Consider the following 20,594-nt stretch of genomic DNA (forward strand, 5'->3'; position numbering starts at 1 on the left):
CCATAGAAACCAGGTAGTAGCGGTGCACACCCTTAATCCCAGAACTAGAGAGGATTATAAAACAGGAACAGAAAGTTCTCAGTCTCAGTCTCATTCTGAGGATTCCTGGAGGCAGGATCCCCACTTTTGACTGAGACAGAGGTAAGAGCCAGTGGCTAGCTGTTTTGCTTTTCTGCCCTTCGGGTTGAACCCCAATTTCTGTCTCTGAGTTTTGATTAATCGTGCTTCAATAACCTTGGATCCTACATCCTGAGTGTTGGGGTTGTGTATCACGATATCTGGCTTATGAAGTACTGGGCACTGAGCACAGGGCTCCCTGAATTTTAGATAAGCACTCTTCCCATGAAACCAATCTCATATTTTCCCATAGAGAGCATGGTAGACCATCAAATCTCAATGCTTGGGCGGCTGAGGCAGGAGGACCACTGTGATTTTGAGGCCAACATGTCTCAAAAACACACAAGCAATGATTCTCTCCGAGGAGCACATACCCCCACCTGGGTGTCTCTTCCTTTTTTCCAACAATCTTTCCTTCTCTCCTAACTCTCACGATCATACTAAAAATTCTTCAATTCTGCTTCATTTGAACAAAACAAAATAGGGCTCAGTGAGCTAGTTTAGTGAGTAGAGAGGAGCCTGCTGCCAAGCCAGACAACTTGAGTTTAATTCTAGAGCCCATAGAGTGAAGGAAAAAACTGATTCCCATGAACTGTCCTCTGACCTCCACATGAACACTGTTGCATAACTAACACACACACACACACACACACACACACACACACACGAATGAATAAATAAATGTAAATAGCAAAAACCAAATTAAAATTAAATGACTTAACAAAACTTGGCACTTAAAGTTCAATTAAGTTTATTTAACATGATTTACTGAAGAACATTTATTTTAACTTAAAAGGTTTATTTTTACCTAGAAGCATGGTGTAATAGTTTATTTAATCTCATCCTGCTTCTATGAGCATATGCAGTCAATTCTGAGAATTTAGAAAACACCAAAGTACATGTAACCACTGGGTAGAGCAAGCATGAGAGGTCTTAGGTTTCCCAGAAACAAACATGGTGCAGGAGAATTGTCTGTATTCTGTCAATCATGTTTTAAATAAACGCTGATTGGCCAGGCAGGAAGTATAGGTAGAACAATCAGACAGGAAGTAAAGGTGGGGCAATGAGAAGAGGAAAATGCTGGGAAGGAGGAAGCCCATTCCTCCCCAATCCTGCCCAGATCACGGAAGAAGCAGGATGTTACCTAACCCACCAAAAAAGGTACGGAGCCATGTGGCTAACATAAATAAGAATAATGGGTTAATATAAGTTAAAAGAGCTAATAAGAAGCCTGAGATAATGGGCCAATCAGTTTATAACTTATGGAGACCTCTGTGAGATTTTCTTTGGGACTGAGGGAATGGGGCAGGACAGAAACCCCCACAAGCAAATCCACATGCTACACAAACATATGTGCGCGCACACATACACACATGCACAAGATATTAATCCACTGTGCTTCCTAGTCCACTGCCGTCTGGATCATGTCTAGCCACTCCTACCCAGGCTAGAATCTACATATACTGCTGTTCCTTATCACCAGTAAGATCTTTGTATGCAGTATCAGCTTTAACGCCATCATAAGTTCTATAAGCATTCCTAGTTTTAAGTCTTTATTTTTCATATTTTAGGTGCTTGGGTTGAGCCCCGGGGCCTTGCAGATGCTAAGCATACATAGCCCTGCAGCTGAGCAAAACCGTCAGCCCCCACAAACATAAATTTCAATATTAACAGAAAAAGAAGTGGCTGTGTATTGACCTGATCCCATGACAACACAGAGCAAATGGTTGACTCAAGGACACTTTGAACAGTACTCTGACTGTACAAAGGTAACAGCATGAGCCCTAAGACAAAGCACTGAGGTCAAGTAGAATGGTCCACACTGAATTCATGTGACAGGTCACAGCCAAAACATAGGAGTCCCGCACACATGCTTTAAAATTACCTCTAACTGGAAAAAAATTACCTTCAGGACATGTGTAAAAGGTAAGCAAAACAACAACAACAACAACAACAAAAACATGTCAATTAAGTCTTTAGAATTGGGTTCTAGTAACAACAACAAAAAAATCAAACCAAAAAAATCACCTTACTGCACAATGCAAACATTCCAAAATCTGGGGGAAAAAAATCAGAACTCCAAACCACTTCTGATTCCATGCAATTCAGATCAGAAAATTTTCGTCTGAATATAACATATGAAGTCAGGAGAGTGTTCATGAATAGGCAGTACACAAAGAGGCATGCTTCTCAGCTCTCTATTGGAAGGGTCTAACCGTATACTTACAACCTAAATCTTAGCTTCTGTCCTTGGAAAAGCCTGGTATTTTCAAAGTCTAAAACAAACCTGTATGTTCTGGACAGAAAGCAAGAAATGACACTCAAAATCAAATGGGGTCACACCCCTCGGTCATCAGAGTGGAAGGGTCAAGTGGACAACTAAAATAAGTATCATGTCAATTTTGTTTTGAAGTCGCAAGTCCACAGCAGTGGAAAGGAGAGAGAGGAGAGTCCGTCTGTAAAGCAGGGTACCAGCTATGGATGTGGAGGAAATGGTTGTATTAGAAACCACCAGGACACAATAACTGATAAAACAACTTACCAAGGCGAAAAGCATTCCTCTGCCAATCACCGGCTCACGGGGGTGAGGAGCTGGGATTTGGGAGTCCAAGACAGAGCACAGCTTAGTTTGCGCCAATACTCAGTGCATATGTATTTGTTGTTGGTATGTCGTTTATATGGGTGATCGTGTGTTTGCGTGCACACTTGTGGAGGCTAGAGGACGACATCAAGTGTCCTTCCCGCTCTATCACTTTTCATTTTATTCTTCTGAGACAGGAGTTCCTTGGTGAACATGGAGTCCATTGCTCTTCCAGCTAGCACTGGACAGCTGGCAAGTCCCCAAGATCCTCCTGTCTCTCCCCTTACCAGTGCTGGATTTGCTGGGAATCCAAGCTTGTGACCCCAAGTTTGTACAGCAAGTGCTCTTGTCCACCGTGTGTCTTCTTGATGGGCTGTTCCCTTCTGTAGTACATAGGGGTCTTCTTTATCTCCATAGTGTTGTTTTGAAGTCTATTATCAGACATCAGAATAGTTACACCAGTTTGACTCTTGGTGAGTATGTGCTTTGCCGGTGAGATGCATACCTTGGGGGAAGACTTGTTTTTTAAGCTAATCACTTAGCCTGTGCCTTTTTCTTGGTGAGTTGAAGCTATTTACATTTAAGTTTATCTCATTTGGAAGCCATCTGCTTTCAGGGTCTGACAGATGTTATTCCATGCTTTCTTGGTTTATGAGATGCAGCCCTGGTCTTCTTTTTGTATTTGTGATTTGATGTGCAATCAAATTCTTTTAATGAAAAATATCAACAAGGCCTAACCAAGCAGTCAAAATTAGCACTGCCAGTTGGCAACAAACAGAAGCCACACCCATTGCTTGTGGAGCTTTTCTGTCCCGGCTGCATCTCCTTGATGTACCCATCAGGGAACTCCAGAAGAAACCAACAATCTATAAATGACTGGCCTATCTTGTACCAAAATGACAATGTCATGGGAGACAAAGAAAAGCAGACAGTTCAAAAGGACCAAATGACAACTAAATATAATGCATTGTCTGCATCCTACATCGGGGGAAAATAAGGGATGTTATTGGGACAAGTGAAACACATGGACAATGAACTACAAAGTATAATGTTAAACATCCTGGTTATTTTACAGTGGTTATGTTAAGAGAATAATATCCCTAGGATTAAGAGAATAATGGGGCATAGATAACACATACAATATAGTCTCAATTGTTTCTGAAGAAAATGTGGGGACAGGCACAACACGGGGCCAGGGACAGAATGACAAAGCAAAGCAGCAAGGGTGTTTTGTTTTCTTGTTTTGTTTTTTTTTTTGTTTTTCAAAACAGGGTTTCTCTGTGTAACAGTCCTGGCTATCCTGGAACTTGCTCTGTAGACCAGGCTGACCTCAAACCAAGGCCCTCCCCCCCTATATCTAGGCTGAGCAAAATATTCCCCCAAAGAGAATGGCACTCTTAACAAATGTGCTAAATTTACCTCTAGCTGTAAGCAATTGAACTAAAGACCAGGGGGTGGTACAGGACGGAGAGGATGACAGCCCGTCAGATCACTAGGAAAAATAATATGGGGGATGAAGGGAAGGCAGACTCACACCCAGAGTCTGCAGATAAAAACTCTAAAATACATGAGGGAAATTTATAAAAAAAACTGGAAACAATGCAAATATGAAAACAACCTTTAAAGGTTAACTCTTATTTTGTTGAAAGCAGTAAAGAAGGAAAGGAAGAAGTCATGTTTGTTCAGATACAATGTTATATACTCAAGTGAGTCCAGATGCACATACCATGGCGGAGAGGAGTCCACTGCAAATCCTACACACAGACCTCTAAACTCAGAAATTAAGGACTAAGGTTCAGTAATCAACAGGTCAGGTAGTGTGAAGAGAAGATGAGTGATGTGGCAGAGCCATTGTACAAGCCAAATAGCGAATGAGAGACAAGAATAAGGAAAGAGAACACAGGGCAGATCAAGGAACTTCTACATACACATCAAAAGGAATTCCGGAAGGAAATGATTCCCCAGAGTTCAATAATGACTTGAATCTGATTGAAAAGAAATGTCGCTAGCATGACGGTTGAAAATGCGCAACAGGAAAGATGAAGAATGAAATTTAAAAGCTATTAGAGAGAAAGTCAGATTATAGATAATGATGATGTCATAATCCACTCAAAGGGTTGACAAAAGATGACGACCAGCCCTGACTTTCAGATAGAGCCGCACTACAATATGAGAGCAGACAACTCAAGGCATCAACACGCACAGAGCTTTAACATTAAATGAGTTATAACTGGCAAATAAAATAACAGCTATGCCCAAAGGGAAACAATGTGTGAAGAAAAAATAATGCATACATATGCTGATAAACTATTTAATAATGTAGTTCTCTGGCTTAAGAAAATGAATAAAAATTCTAGACAACGGAAAAAGAGGACTGGGATGTGGGGAAGAGTGTAATTACTCTTGCCTTGCTCAGCAAAAGGGATAAAACAATGAACTGTAAATAACAACAAAGGACAGATATTAAAACATTCTAAATAAATATTATAAAATTTACAGTTTCCAAAATAGCTGACAAATACAGAAGAAAGGGATAGAGAAAACCAGCTGAGCATGAAACACCCCTGTAATCCTAGTACCTGGGAGGCTAAGGCAAGGGGGTCATGAGTTTCAGGCTAGCCTCGGCTACAAAGGCAACACCCTATCTCAAAAAATCAAAAACAAAAATGAAAAGCATCCATTTGTCAGAAGAGAAGGAAGGGCAGAGTTTCGAATTCAGTCTAATATACAGAAAGCACATATTAAGATGATAGAAATGTACTAGTATTCAAGATAAACGGACAGTTTTATTTAAATTTCACTTCTACAAAAACCTGAATAGGGATCTGCAAATAATAATAATTTTAGTAAAATTAGTAATTTCTGAAAACAAATGCTTTCCCCAGGTAGTGGCGGCACACGCCTTTAATCCTAGCACTCGGGAGGCAGAGGCAGGCAGATCACTGTGAGTTTGAGGCCAACTTGGTCTACAAAGTGAATTCCAGGACAGACTCCAAAGCTTTCTCACTCCCAAGAATCAATTAGAAGCCATATATGATGGGAACCATGAAAGACGGCATATGTCTGTAAACTGAGCAGTGCAGAGGTGCTGAGAACCTGAACTACACAGACCTTGCCTTAAAAGCCAAGAGATGGGGCTGGAGAGATGGCTCAGCAGTTAAGAGTACCTGTTGCTCTTGCAGAGGATCCAGATTCAGTCCCCAGCACCCCCATGGTATCTTAAACCTGTCTGTAACTATACTTCTAGGAGATCCAATGCCTTCTTCTGATCTCTGCGGACACCCAGCAAGCACACTGTACATATACATATATGGAAGTAAAACTCTCATCATATAAAATGAAATAATCTCAAGAGCAATAACCATAACCACAAAGGGCTGGAGGCTATCAAGACATCAGGTAATAAAGCTTGCTGTAAAAGCTGAACCACTGAGCTCACTCCTTGTAACTTATACAAATATGGGTGAAAGGAAAGAACCAACTCTATAAACATATCTTCCGGCCTCCACACTGGAAGAGGCCCAACTTAACATCACTGCAGCCATGACAGGCTGCAGACTAACAATGCTAGACTAGGCCTCACCCTTACAATAACCAGGAAAAGTCACAAACTGTACCCTGATTGGCAGGAGGCCAATCAGAATTGAGACAAACAAGAACTAAATGTTCCAGAACATTAAGCATAGCCTACCTAACTTGTATATAGGTTGCTAATTTCCTTATAGCATTTTAGTACTAATTCCTGTTTCACAAGACTCCTGTTATCTCATTCCTGCCCAATTAGGAGTTCAAACCCCTTCTGAATCCAGAATTTACCCTCCCCCTTTCTTTACTCCTAAAAAAACACACACACACACAGCTGAGCTCAGTGCTCTCCCTAATCCAGCCACTGTGTGGGAATTGACAGAGGGCCCAGCTCAAGCTTGCAATAAAGGCTTTTGGCTTTTGCATACAAACTCAGACTCACTCCTGGTGGTCTCTGGGGGGCTCATGACACCGGCATAACACATATGTGAGTGTGCTGCAGCATGCACAAACTATCACCATCCCCCCCCTCGAACATACACATCATACACACACAATAATGATAATAGTAAATGAAATTTGAGACAGGATCTCACTAAGTGGCATTGGCTGGAGTCAGAATCACAAAAATCTGCCTGCCCCTGCCTCCCAAGTGATTAAAGACATGAATCACTTTGCCCTATTAAATCAAAGTTTGGTTTTTGTTGTTGTTGGTTGGTTGGTTTCTTGAGACAGGATTTCTCTGTGTAACAGTCCTGGCTGTCCTGGAACTCACTTTGTAGACCAGGCTGGCCTCGAACTCACAGAAATCCACTTGCCTCTGCCTTCCAAGGGCTAGGACTAAAGGTGTGTGCCACCATGCCCTGTTGTTCATTCTTAACGGATGAAAATGTGCTCAATGTTGGAGCACTTCACAGGCATATGGCTCTGGGTGTGACCCCAGAACAGAGAAAAAAAAAATAATCAACCAAATATGGCTGCTCCTCTTTTGTAAATGAAGCCTACATGAAAAGAAGCGTCAAGGCTCCTCACTTAGCAATGAGCTATCAACTCTGTACTAACGACGAGGGATTGATGACTCTGATAGTCACTGTGAAGAAACAAAAAAGAGGAAAGGAATCCAATTAGTTACTTTTATATCCAGCTCTTAGTTTTTAAAACTTAAATATCAGATACATAAAACCATATAAAAGTCATATAAATTTATAGGCACACATTATATAATATCAAATCAGGTTAAACATCATCTCCTCATTTATCAGTTCTTTATAATGAAAAAAACAGTAGGCTACTGTTTTCCACAGTCACCCTAGCATGCCCCTAAGGTGCAGCCATCTGCCCATCCCTCTCTACCTTCCCCTAAAGCTCCCTGGCTTCTGGTGACCACCACTCTGCTCTAAATGGCTCACAACTTTATATTTTAAAAAAGTATCTTTGTAATTTAATTGACAGATTACAAATGTATATGTGTGTGTGTGCGGGGGGGCTCTGTGTAACATTTCAGAATATGCACACAACGCAAACCACCTGAAGGGTAATCTTGGCTCCGGAATTGACCATGTGTTTCTATGGGAAACACTCAAAACGCCCTATTAGCTACTTGGAATTACTATCTGTGCTGTCAATCACAGGTACTCTGCTGTGCTGTAGCGCACAGGTAGTTATTACTCCTATCCAACCCCACCCCTTGGCATTTGTTTTTACTTCTATGTTTTTCTCCCATGGGTCTACTGTGACAATCACATCTGGGGACTCACACTGGGGCCAAAACAAGGACATAAAGAAGAAGGCAAGAGCTCTATACATCTAGCTGGACCAAGGCCATGGAGCCTGAGGCTTGGGAAGGGATCCTAGATGCCCCAAGATGGTACCACCATCACACAATCAGGCACTTCTCTGCAGGCAGTGAGAATTTCCCCTGGCTGAGCTGTAACTCTAAGTAACGACACAATGATGCTGTAGGACAAGCGAACAAGGGAAGCGGTGAAGTGACAATATACTGCCACTGTGACACTAGAGTCAGCCATGCCAGGCAAAGGTTACTCTCACAATCCTTGGGTCACGGTAATCACAGGCGAATCATTTCACAATTAGGCGGTTTCTAATGGAGCTAACACCATATCCATCTTTTACTTACAGAATGCCTTCTCTCTCTGCTACTATCCATGGAGACAGAGGCAGGCACGATTTAATCGTTAAAGTACAATGTGGTAACAATTATTATGATCCCCGCCATGCGGATGAGAAATCTGGAGCTACATGAGTAATGGATGAGATGGCCCAAAGCAAACAGACTCAGAAGGACGGACTTTCATACCCTCAAGAGCTCCGCGAACCTGCATATACAGGTCAATCCCCCAGGGAGCTGGTGGAAATGAGAACACAGATGGGGTTCTGCAGGTCTGGGGTGGAGCCTAGCAGCCCAATTTTCAACGTTCTCACACCAATACTGCTGAGAGTCATGGCCTATATACTCACAAGTAGTAAAGAGCCAAGCTATCCATCACCTTACGTGACTCCATTCTTACAGCTGTGACTTCTAAAAAGTCCAGCCCGCCATCAGTCAAGAATGCATTTTTAAAGTCAACTAAAGAAAGGGAAAAAACCCAGTGTTATGTAAATATTAAACTAGTCAATGAATTTTAAATCAGAAATTAGTACCCTATGGTCTACAACTAAATTCTAATGAAGTCAAACTGATTTCCAAGTTTGCTGTGCACACTCTTGTTATCTTTGGACGGAAGAGACCCTGCCACACCCTACGTCCAAACCAGATGCATCCTGTGTTTCTGCAAGGAAACCATCAGAGCCTATTAAAATTACTGTACACCGATAGCAGCCGGGACATGACAAATTGCAGGCCAAGCGTCAGATACCACAGGACGTGTTTCAGAGCTTTGGGGCCAGGTCCATTTGCAACCAAATGATACTGTGTGAAGCTGGCATGCTCGGTGCATGACAAACTGATGCAATTTCGGGGCTGTCTGCAGGCCAGCGAGATTTCTCTGATGCTGCCCACGGTTAGTTTACAGAACTGCGCAGAGTTCCCAGATTCGAATCACTGGGGGCTTGAAAGGGCTTCACTTGACAAGCTACGAATAATTACACTCCACTCTTTCCACTGTGCGCTATTACTCTGCCCCCTTATCTCTAGGATTTGAGCTTTTCTGAACAAGCAAGGTCGCCTTCTGTTTTGACCACAGCCCAGCAAAACATTGTTCTTTCCTGATATGATAAATAAAAGGAGCTCTTGCAGACTAAACATTTTTATCAGCTCCATTTTCTACTTTTATAGGCAAAAATCAAACCGGGGCTCCATTAGAAGGGCTGAGCTGGATGGAAGCTGGCAGGTAGGTGCATACATCCTCAGTAAGTGACGTGATCTGACTCTGGATTTTTCTTCTTTTTTTTTTTTTTGTAAAAGCACATTTGAAAAATGGAACACTAGCCAGCAGATAAAGGGCATATGAACAGTAGTGTTCACAGGGCTTGTTCTCTTATTTCCAACCCAGCTCCACCCTAATGGTTTTTTCATTCAGATATATGGATCTGGCTATACATCCAGATGTGTGCACGCACACACACACACACACACACACACACACACACACACACTTGTTTGTGTTGTGTAGCTGAAGCATCTCCAGAATTGTTCCACACAGCACAGGCTAGCCTAGAGCAATCCTCATACCTCATCCTCCAGAGCAGCTACTAGGACTAGATGTGTATCCACCATTACCAGCTTTTATTCAGGCATCTTTTGGGGGGGGGGGTAGGAGGCTTATTTACTCTTACTGTTATGAGCACTTTGCCTGCATACGCCTGTGCACCACATGTGTGCCTGGTGCTCATGCAGTTCAAAAGAGAACATCAGATCCCCTGGAACTGGAGTTACAGGCAGCTGTGAGCTGCCATATGGATGCTAGGAACCAAACGTAGGTCCTGGCAAGAGCAGCAAGTGCTTTTAACCCCTGAGTCATCTCTTTAGCCCCTTATTCATGTTTTCTCAATGAAAAATGTATTTTCAGCTTGACTGCAAATAAAATATTGCTGCCCACATCAGCAGCATGCTTCTCAGAAACACCAGCCCCGATGCCCAAGCTTATTATTCCGCTTCTGAAGCTTTAAAGTCTATCCTCTACTCTAAGGAATGCCCCAGGAAACATACATTGATTCCCACTCAATGTATTTCAATTTTGTAAACATAAAACTTAAAAATACAAAACATAAAATCTGTGTTGGGATATTTTCCAAAGTAGGGTACAAAATTGAAGGAGATAGTTGTGGTAGTTTGAATGTAATTGGCCCCCATAAGATCATAGGGGGTGGCACTATTAGGAGGTGTGGCTTTGTTGGAGTAGGTATGGCAGACAAGTTCACTTCCTGTTGCCTGTGGACCAAGATATAGAACTCTCAGCTACCTCCCCAGCACTGTGTCTACCTGCAAGCTACCATACTCTACCATGATGATAATGGACTACACCTCTGCAACTGTAAGGCACCCAAACTAAATGATTTTCTTTATAAGAGTTTCTGTAGTCATGGTGTTTCTTCACAGCGATAGACACCCTAACTAAGACAAGAGTTTTTGTTTAAACTTCGATATCAAGATTTCACGTGCTAGAGAGATGCCTCAGAGGATAAGAACTTTACTGCTCTTGTAGAGGATCTGGGTTTGGTACCCAGCACCTACACAGGAGATCTATCATCTTCTTCTGACCTCTGTAAGCTCATGCACACACACGCACACACAATGGAGAGAGAGAGCTGGGAAAGATGGCTCAACTCCCTCAGGTTGTCGTCTGACCTCCATATTACATGGCATGTTGTGTGCACACATATACACAACAATTTTTTAAAACTAGCTATAGTAGTGGGGACTGGAGAGATGGTTCAGTGGTTAAGAGCACTGGCTGCTCTTCCCAAGGACCAGAGTTCAATTCCCAGCAGCCAAAACAGGCAGACCATAGGAGATCTGGCACTTTCTTCTTGTCTCCGCAGACACCTGCACTAACACGCACACATCAACGTGCAATAAAAATTAAATCTTTTACATTCTTAAAATGAAATTAGCTATAGTAGTAATTAACACCAAAATCTAACCATATTAAAATTGAAATTATTTATGAAGTCTCCCCTGAAGATCCAGTTACTAAGTAGGTATTCTAAGTCTTCTACAAAAACCCTATGATACAAACACAGGATTTTACTTAATTAAAATCTGTGCTGGGCACAGTGGTAGAGCTAGCCCCTTAGGAGTTAGAGACAAAAGAGAAGCAGCGATTCAAGGCTACCTGAACTATATGTCCAAAATGAGGGCAGCCTGGGCTACATGAGACCATGTTGCAATATAAATAAATAGCAAAATCCATTTTTACTACCCCACTTCAGAGATAAGGAAACCGAGGCACACTGAAGGAATGCAACGTGCCCCATCCCTCAGAGTTCTGGGCTAAAGAGAAGTGTGACCTGCGCCCCTAGAATTTGACTTAAATCCCTCTGCTTCCTCTTCTTAGCTTCACGGTGCCATAAACTTAAGGTCAAGCTGACCACGGACTGGGCTTAAACAAGGACCTGAGGATCCCATACCCACTCACCTTGGTGTGGACTCAGATGATTATGGGATGAGTGGCTATGTTCTACAGAGTTCTGGATCATTTTTTCCCCAGGGTATCATGTCTTCATTTGGTCAAACTGTGTCATTAATCAGATTTAATGGTCTCTACTGGACACAGCTGACCATCTACACAGTTCACAGATAAAATCCACTTGGGTCAAACTTCCCTTTACCATTCTGAAATTTCTAGCTGATGGTTACCTGAAAAGCTTTATTTCTGTTGCTGTTCAGCTTAGGTAGTGAGGGGAGAAGAGGGGCTTGTGGGTTAATTGCACTCAAATTAATGCAGCCCAGAATGGTGGTGCCTGCCTGGGATCCTTCAGGAGGCAGAGACAGGAGGTTTGCAAGCTCATGGCTAGCCTGGGCTACTGGAGACCCTGCCTCAAAACAACAAAATATCTTAGCTTTGAGATACAATGCTGCCATGGAGCCAGCTGTGTGTACGTATTTGGAAGTAATATCATTTCATTTGACTAAACAACCTCTATTGGTCACTATTATGTCACACTCAGGCTACTGGAGTCAGTGGTTCCCATTCATCGTGTGGCTAGTAAGGGTAGGGCCAGGAGCCTCTCCACTAGGGTCTCATCACTTCCCATGCTCATGCTTCAATCATTCTGCTATCTTCTCACGGGTCATCCTTCCCGAAAGGTCAACTTTACAAAATGAGCCTAACCCTAGTTTTCCTGTTCACAAGTACTGGCTTCGATGCAGTTTGGTCCAGAATCAGGAGAGGTAAAACCTGCTATATCTCTGTCAGCATCCGAAGTCATATCTTCCCACTTCCGTTTCAAATACCTCTCTACCTCCACACTGCCACCTGGTTTCCGGTGTGTGGTGATCCCTCACCCCAGACACCTCACCTCACACGGCTAACTCTCTGTAACCCACCTGGCTCTCCCAGCTGGATCCTAGCACCTGGCCTTCAGGGGTGGAACTGGGCCAAGGTTGTGAAGACAGACACAGTCATGCTAACAGCAGCTGACACTGACTGAGCTAACTGTACCCTTTGCCAGAAATATCCTGTATATTATTTTATTTAATCTTTGCAACGAGCCTGTGGGCTAGTCATGGTTTTTTGTTTGTTTGTTTTATTTTTGGTTTTTAAAGACATGGGTCTCATTTAGCCTGAATTAGATTGAGCTCGTTATGTAGCCAAGAATGACCTTAAACTTCTGATCCTCTTGCCTCCATCCAGAAGGCATGCTAGGATTACAGGTATGCACATCTATACCTGGTTAATGTAGCGCTAGGAATCAAATCCAGGACTTTGTGCATGCTAGGCAAGCACTCTAACAACAAAGTTATGCCACCAGCCCCCTAGTTAACCTGTCCTAGTGATGAAGAAACTGTCCCCGTGTACGCTTGACAGCATAACTGTATGTATATGTTTCTCTCTCCATGGAACAACAAGCAGTCAGGGGATTAAATTGCATCTCTATGATATACTATTTCACAAATAAGTAGACTCCATTAATAGCCTGCTTGTATTGATTAAGAGTCTCAGAAATCAAACTCTGGGCTGGAGAGATGGCTCAATGGTTAAGAACACTGGCTGCTCTTCCAGAGACCCTGGGCTCGATTCCCAGCAACAACATGATGGCTAACAGGCATCTGTACTGCTAGCTCCAAGGGATTTGATGCTCTCCTGGCCTCTGTGGAGACCAGACACACACACACGGTGATGAAACACACACACACCCATACATATACATATATTTAAAAAAAAAAACACTCATCCACATTAAGTAAATCTTAAAACTTTTAAAAAGAAACAAACCCCTAACACGGTAACATCTCTAAAAGCCCTAGTATACAGTGCCTAGTATACTGAAGGCCTTCAAACCACTGGTTGAGAAAAATAAATCTGAATAAATATTGGTGCTAATGTCTAGGCACTACAGCCAGAGCTTTCACTGGCTAGGCAAGTGCTCTCTCACTGGACTCTGGACTTGATTTCATATAAAATTGTGCCTCACATGCCCCATCTCTGTCCCTTCACCCAATCCTCAGCACTGCCAACTACTACAGCGTCTGCCAGGCTCTCCCACGAGCCCTTCTTCAAGTCCTACCAAGCACTCAGACTGCAAAACCTCACAGCTGAGCATACGGAGACTGAGCTACCCTTCCAGTTCGACCGCTGGCTTCCCCATTCAGCCATTTAGATACTCTGGGCCACTGAGAGGAAAGTTGCACATTTTCTAGAGCCAGAACTCAAGAAAAACAAACTCTGACTGCAGAAATAGCTCTGAGAAGAAAGTCGAGGACAAAATGCCTTTCGCTCCCACTGACGCCATCGGAACCTGGCGGAACCTCAACAGCAATGAGTCAGGAGTCATTTCTGATCGGAGCAAAACACAAGAATGGGTCTGAGTGGGGCCTGGCCCTGTACCACTTGCCAGGCTCCAGCAATAAACTAGGCTGGTGCAAAAGAAAATGCATTTCCAGACTGTGGCCTAAATCACTATACTAGGTTCAAACACATCTTTAGTCACCAAAGTAGGAACCATTATAATCAAGGCCTTTTTGGCAACCAGATGTTAAGTTTATTCTTCTACCATGAATATGAATGTCACGGAACTTATGAAGGCATCTTCTGCATTCTGATGGACACGGAAACATTTTCTCTGCAAAGAGCTGTCAAAAGACCTGAAGAAGAGTAGCCCATTCTTGGCCAAGATCAAAAACACTGATGATAGCTTATGCTGGAGAGGGTGTGGGATAAGGGGAACACTCCTCCATTGCTGGTGGGAGTGCAAACTTGTACAGCCACTTTGGAAATGGTGATTTCTCAGAAAATTAGAAAACAATCTACCTCAAGATCCAGCAATACCGCTGTTGGGTATATAACCAAAAGACACTCAATCATACCACAAAGACATGTTCTCAACTATGTCCATAACAGCATTATTTGTAATAGTCAGAACCTGGAAGCAACCTAAATGCCCATCAACCGAAGAATGTTTTTTTTTTTTTGTTTTCAAGACAGGGTTTCTCTGTAGCTTTGGTGCCTGTCCCGGAATTAGCTCTTGTAGACCAGGCTGGCCTCGAACTCCCAGAGATCCGCCTGCCTCTGCCTCCCAAGTGCTGGGATTAAAGGCATGTGCCACCACCACCCGGCTTCAACTGAAGAATGGATAAAGAAAATCTGGTACATTTATACAATGGAGTACTATGTTGTAGTAAAAAATAATGACATCTTGAAATTTGTAGGCAGATGGATGGATCTAGAAAATATATATTGAGTGAGGGAACTCAGACCCAGAAAGACAAATAAAATATTTACTTAATCATAAGTGGCTTTCCGACATAAAGCAAAGAAAACCCAGCTTACAAGTCACAACCCCAGAGAAATTAGACAAAGAGGACCCCTAAGAGAGACATACATAGATCTACATAGGAAGGTGAAAAAAACAAGATTGGGAGTGTGGGGGTCACAAGAGAGGGTAGAAGGGAAGAGGGGAGGAAGGGAGGGATGGGAGTGGAGAAAAATGTATAGTTCAATAAAAACAATAAAAAAAAGAAAAAATGTAGTCCATTTTTGAGAAGTTCAATAAATATGGTGGATGAGACAAACTTTGGAGCCCAGTTCATTCATCTCTGGAAGCCTCAGTTGTGTTGTATGTTGGGTGTTGTCATAAGAACTAGGCCCTTTCTGTTGAGCAAAACTGTCTGCTGTTTCCTATTCATCCCAAGGATTTGCTGAACGACTTCTCAGATATAATGGTTTCACTAGGATTTAAAGAGCTGTAATGGATTAGACCTGCAGAAGACACCAATGAAACCAACACTGGACAGGAATTTGTGAGCATGTGCGCCTCTCTCTCTCTCTCTCTCTCTCTCTCTCTCTCTCTCTCTGTGTGTGTGTGTGTGTGTGTGTGTGTGTGTGTGTGTTCCCTTGGAAAGTACCATGGAGTATCTTCTCAGTCCAACCACTGAGCCAGCCAGCCATTGGCTTTTATATGACAACCACTTTTCACACAAGTCTCAACCCAATCAAGAAATGGATAGTTGTTGTTCCATAGAACAGAGAAGACGATAGTGACTGTTCTCAATTTTGCATCAGCTCCCAAGAGATGCACTTTTTGAGCGTTTTCCTCTTTCCAATGTGCTCCAAATGCCTGTTGGCTAGGGATGGCCCACAGTTCTTCAGCAAGTTCTTGTGCAGTGGTAGGAGGATTGGCTTCCACTATCTCTCAGTTGGGCACTGCCAACACCTGCTGGCCCCCACTATGTAGTAATAAGAGGAGCGGGGCTACGTTCCCAGCACCCTGGCCACCTGCTCGGCTAGCTTATACCCCGAAATAACAACACACAAACTGTATTCATTTAAACACTGCTTGGCCCTTTAAGCTCTAGCTCTTACTGGCTAATTCTGATATTCCGATCAACCCATCTCTAATAATCTGTGAGAACCGGTCTTACCTGGAAGATTCTAGCCTAGTCCATCCTGGGTCGGAGCTTCATGGCATGTGTCTGCCAGGGAGCGGGGCATGGCGTCTCTCTCTGAGGCGTCTGCTCCCGAGAGGAGAGCTGTGGAGTCTGAGCTCACTTCCTCTTCCTCCCAGTGTTCTGTTCTGTTTACTCCTCCCACCTATCTCTAACCAATGAGAGCCAAGCAGTTTCTTTTTATGTAACCAATGACCTTCCTCCATCACTAACCAATGAGAGCCAAGCAGTTTCTTTTTATGTAACCAATGACCTTCCTCCATCACCACTATATTATCCATGTCAAGTCTCTCGTCTCCCTTGAGAAGTTTCTTCAGTTCCCACCATGCTAGCAATTCCCCAGTCAAACGTCTTGATTGTTTTGAGTTCGGCTTTCCAACACATCTTGAACTCTAATTTTATTTTTTCTATTTATTTAATTTTTGTGCATGGCTGTTTTGCTGGCAAGCATGTTGCGTATGTGTACCTAGTACTTGTGGAGGCAAGAGAGGGCATCAAATCCCCTGGAAGTAGAGTTAGGATGGTCATGAGTCATTATATGAGTGCTGGAAATCGAACTCCAGTCGTCTCTCTACAAGAATAACAAGCACCCTCAACCAATGAGCCATCTATCCAGCCTCTTAAACTCTAATTTTAAAAATAATACTCAAATTTGTGTTTTGCCCAACATCATTTCCATAGTATAAAATATAAAATAAACAGGAGGAGGTAAGCTATTACAAAAACCAATGACCTATAAATTAAGAAATGTGTTTAAATGACGTATAGCATACACACATCTATTAAGAATGTCCTCCAATATCAAACGGCACATTTCACCAATGTGAGATGAAAACTGATATTACGTGGCACCAAGATCATGTGAAGACACTATCCTCTTTAGGCATGGCTGGCCTCTTCTAAACAGGCAGGAAACCAATTCACGCAAAGTTTACCTGAGAAGACTATGGGAAGCCTAAAGCAAAGCAAGGTGGGTGGACAGTGGCTGAAGTGGTCCATGATACACCAACAGTTGTAAGCAACTGGCTGTCAAGGGCAGCGGAGCAACCAGGGTGTGTCAGATGTCAGTCTCTAATTTGGGCGAGATGGAGCATCCAGAGGGAATGGCTATAAACGGCATGTTCTAATTTAGCAGCACTGGAAATCCTGATCCTGCTTAGAGTTTTCATTTAAAGTTGGGTACGTTGGCACCCTCATATAATCCTTGCACTCACGAGGTGGAGCCAGGAGGATCAGAAGTTCAAGTTCACTATCCTTTGAGTTCCAGGTTAGCCAGCACTAGACACATGAGACCTTGTCTTTTTTGTTTGTTTGTTCTATTTTAGAAAACATCTATTTTCAAAGGGTAAAACCCTCAGACAATTTAAATAGAAGTCCAACAGAGCCACTGTCAGCCAACCATGATGTCATCGTGTGTTCTTGGAGTCTTCTCTGTGAGGAAAGAGGCTCTGGTACTTAATCCATACACACCCTTCTTATCTGCAATGTAATTTACAATTTCTTAGAAACACATTAGCATCTCTGTATCTGTATCAGGACTTTCAAACCCAAATTCATCTTCCATGGTCATAATAATCTTCACTTGGTCCAAACTTTCTAAGCCAGGGTCCTTCACAAAATAAAAATTCACTGACAGCTTTTATTGGTCATTCTTGTCCTAGAGTTTCAGGACATATAGTTGGTCCTTGATTCCCTCTGAGGTCAAATGAGTGTGGTACTGTACTGGTAGTACATGTGTGTGAGCTTTCCAACCACTGTGAGAGGGTCAAGAATAGCTAGAGTCCTGGGCTTCCTCCCGGTTCCCTCAGGGCAGAGTAGTGCCAAGGCCACTGTGGTGAGCTGGGGCAGAGTTGGACACAGGTGCAAAGGGCAGAAGTTACCATGGCTATGCCAACTCAGCATGGGATCTCTTAAAAAAAAAAAGTCAGGTGGTAGTAGCATATTCCTTTTTATCCCAGCACTCAGGAGGCAGAGTCTATCCAGCGGTGGCAACTGTGACACTGGCCATGTGCCCCTTCCTGTCCAAGATTGGTTTCTGTTGCTGTAATCACCACATCCAAATGCAACTTGGGGGAGGAAAGAGTTTATTTTAGGAGGGCAGAGAAGGAACTCAAGGCTAGACTTCAGACGCAGAAACCAAAGCATAAGCTACAGGAGGAACACTTTTTACGAGCTTGCCCTCCACGGCTTTCTTCTAAGGCCCTGGACCAGCAAAGGCACTGCTCCCAGGCAGCTGGGCGCCAGTGCCCCAGACTTGCCTGGTAGTGCTCTGACGGAAGCATTGTCTCAACGGAGGCTCCTCTCTGCAGATGTCAGTAGCATGGATCAGGCCGATGAACAACAACCAACAACCAGCACACAAGCAACAAAGAACAACCAGCCTCCTCCTTTCCCTGCCTCTGGCACACGACCTGGTGCTGCTCACCATGTCTCCCAAACCCCTGCCTCTGCCATCACTGAAGAGAGTGACTTGCTGTACAGCTCTGGCCTCGGTCCCTCCCTCCCAGCCAGTCTCACCAGTGAGTGACTCATCCCACAGGCATTCTCCCACCACTTTCTTTCTTTGCTTTTTTTTTTTTTTTTTGAGTTTTTGTTTTTCAAGACAGGCTTTCTCTGTGTAGCCCCGGCTATCCTCGAACTCGACCAGGCTGGCCTCAAACTCAGAGATCCAGCCACCTCTGCCTCTGTTTCCTGAGTGCTTCTCTTACCACTTTCAACGCCAACACTAACGTCTCTACTTCCTTTTCTCAACACTCTCACTTCCACCATCGGGGACAGTCTGGGGATAATTCTGTCCAGTCACATCAGATGCCGGCACAAGGCCGCAGACTGGGGAACCACAGTGTGACTGTCTCTAACCTGGAGTGGTATGAGTGCTGCTTTCAAGACCTGCATGCAGTTGTCTGCTCTGGAGGGCAGTAGGAAGGGTCTGGACTTTGTGCCACCTTCTGGGAGCACGCAACAACTCAGGATGCAAGACCCAGGTCAGTCTGCTTGCCCCACGCCCCACAGCACAATGCCTGGCTAAAGCCAAAGAGTTTTGGGTTTGGTTTTTTTGAATTACTTTTTTATCTTTTATTTTGATGTGTGTGTGATTGTGTGAGCAGTGTATGTGCCCCACATGCTGGCAAGATCCTGCCGAGCAGAAGAGGGCACTGGGTCCCCTGGAACTGAAGTCACAAACAGTTGTGGGCAGCCATGTAGGTGCTGGGACTTGAACCGGAGCCCTCCGGAAGGGCAAACAACGCTCCAGACTGCAGAGCCATCTCTCCAGACCGTTGATCTGTTTTTATAATTTTTATTTTACTTGTATTTGTGTGTCTCTGTGAATATGTCAATGTGCATCACTGCGCCCATGAGGACAGAAGAAGGTGTCAGATCCCCTGGGGCTGAAGTTACAGGCTGTTATGAACAGCCCAACATCAATGCTGGGAACCAAACCTGGGTCTTCTGGAAGAGTAGTAAGTACTCTTAACTACTGAGCCATCATTCCAGCCCCCTTTGTTTCGTCTTTTAATTTTTGTGAATATTTATCTGTTTTTTTTTTATTTTTTATTTTGTGAGTTTTGTTTGTTTGGTAACAGGATCTCAGCTAAGTAGTCCAGGATAGCATCAAACATACAGAGATGCTATAGTTTGTACCACCATGCTTGGCTTTAAAGAAAAAAAAAAATCTCCATAGTTCAAAAGAATGAAAGCTTTTGTATGACTGTGAATGATGCAAACACAATTCCATGGGACAAAGCTGAAAAAGTGAAGAGTGAAAACAAGATGCTTTGTGTTCGGTAGTTTTCAGATGCCAAAGCCATGAGAGTCCATGGGAAGAGACTCTCTCAGAGGGCAAACTAAGGGTTACCGAAGCTTCGAAAACACTAATGAATGACTGGAAAAATCCCTCAGCCACATCCTTCCCCTGCCAATGACTCTCCTTAGCACACACAGAACACCATGAATGAAAAGCTCAGAGCGCTAAGAAAACAGGCCTCCTCCACAAAGCACCTCCTGGAGTAACTGTCCATTACTCTGTTTTTTTGTCCGTGTTATCTTAGAATGGTCCTGAAAATAATCAAAGAAAAAGGCATAATGAATTCAGTATCTGATACAAATCAGTAGCTAAAATAAAGCCATTAATATACACCCATAATTTTTAGGAGAACGATCAAGATTATTGATTTCTAAAATAAGGTCTCCATTAACGTCCCAGGTTAAGTTCAATCCTTTTTCTAGTAATTGGCTCGAGAAAGAATTTAAGAATAATACTTAAAAGTTAATTAAAAACAGTGTAAGCATTCCTGTCAGTCAGCT

General features: G+C 43.2%; 1 protein-coding gene across 4 annotated transcripts in view; it reads right to left on the bottom strand.

The window, feature by feature from the left end:
* LOC121453315 (sorting nexin-24) overlaps positions 1-20,594 on the bottom strand; it is a 137,224-nt gene that overhangs the window by 91,821 nt on the left and 24,809 nt on the right. Inside the window, exon 1 of one of the 4 annotated variants that reach the window (XM_041659985.1) lies at positions 5,866-6,022. The exons of 2 other annotated variants lie outside the window; for them this stretch is intronic. In XM_041659985.1, coding sequence (XP_041515919.1) covers positions 5,866-6,006 — 141 coding nt within the window. In that variant the 5' untranslated portion in view covers positions 6,007-6,022. Of the gene's footprint in view, positions 1-5,809; positions 6,023-20,594 lie in introns of those variants that run through there. One more of the 4 variants, XM_041659989.1, reaches the window with a different exon arrangement.

The sequence above is a fragment of the Microtus oregoni genome, unplaced genomic scaffold (genome assembly GCF_018167655.1).
Source record: "Microtus oregoni isolate MIOR12 unplaced genomic scaffold, Mior012 000011F_ref0000422, whole genome shotgun sequence".
NCBI classification, from domain to species: domain Eukaryota; kingdom Metazoa; phylum Chordata; class Mammalia; order Rodentia; family Cricetidae; genus Microtus; species Microtus oregoni.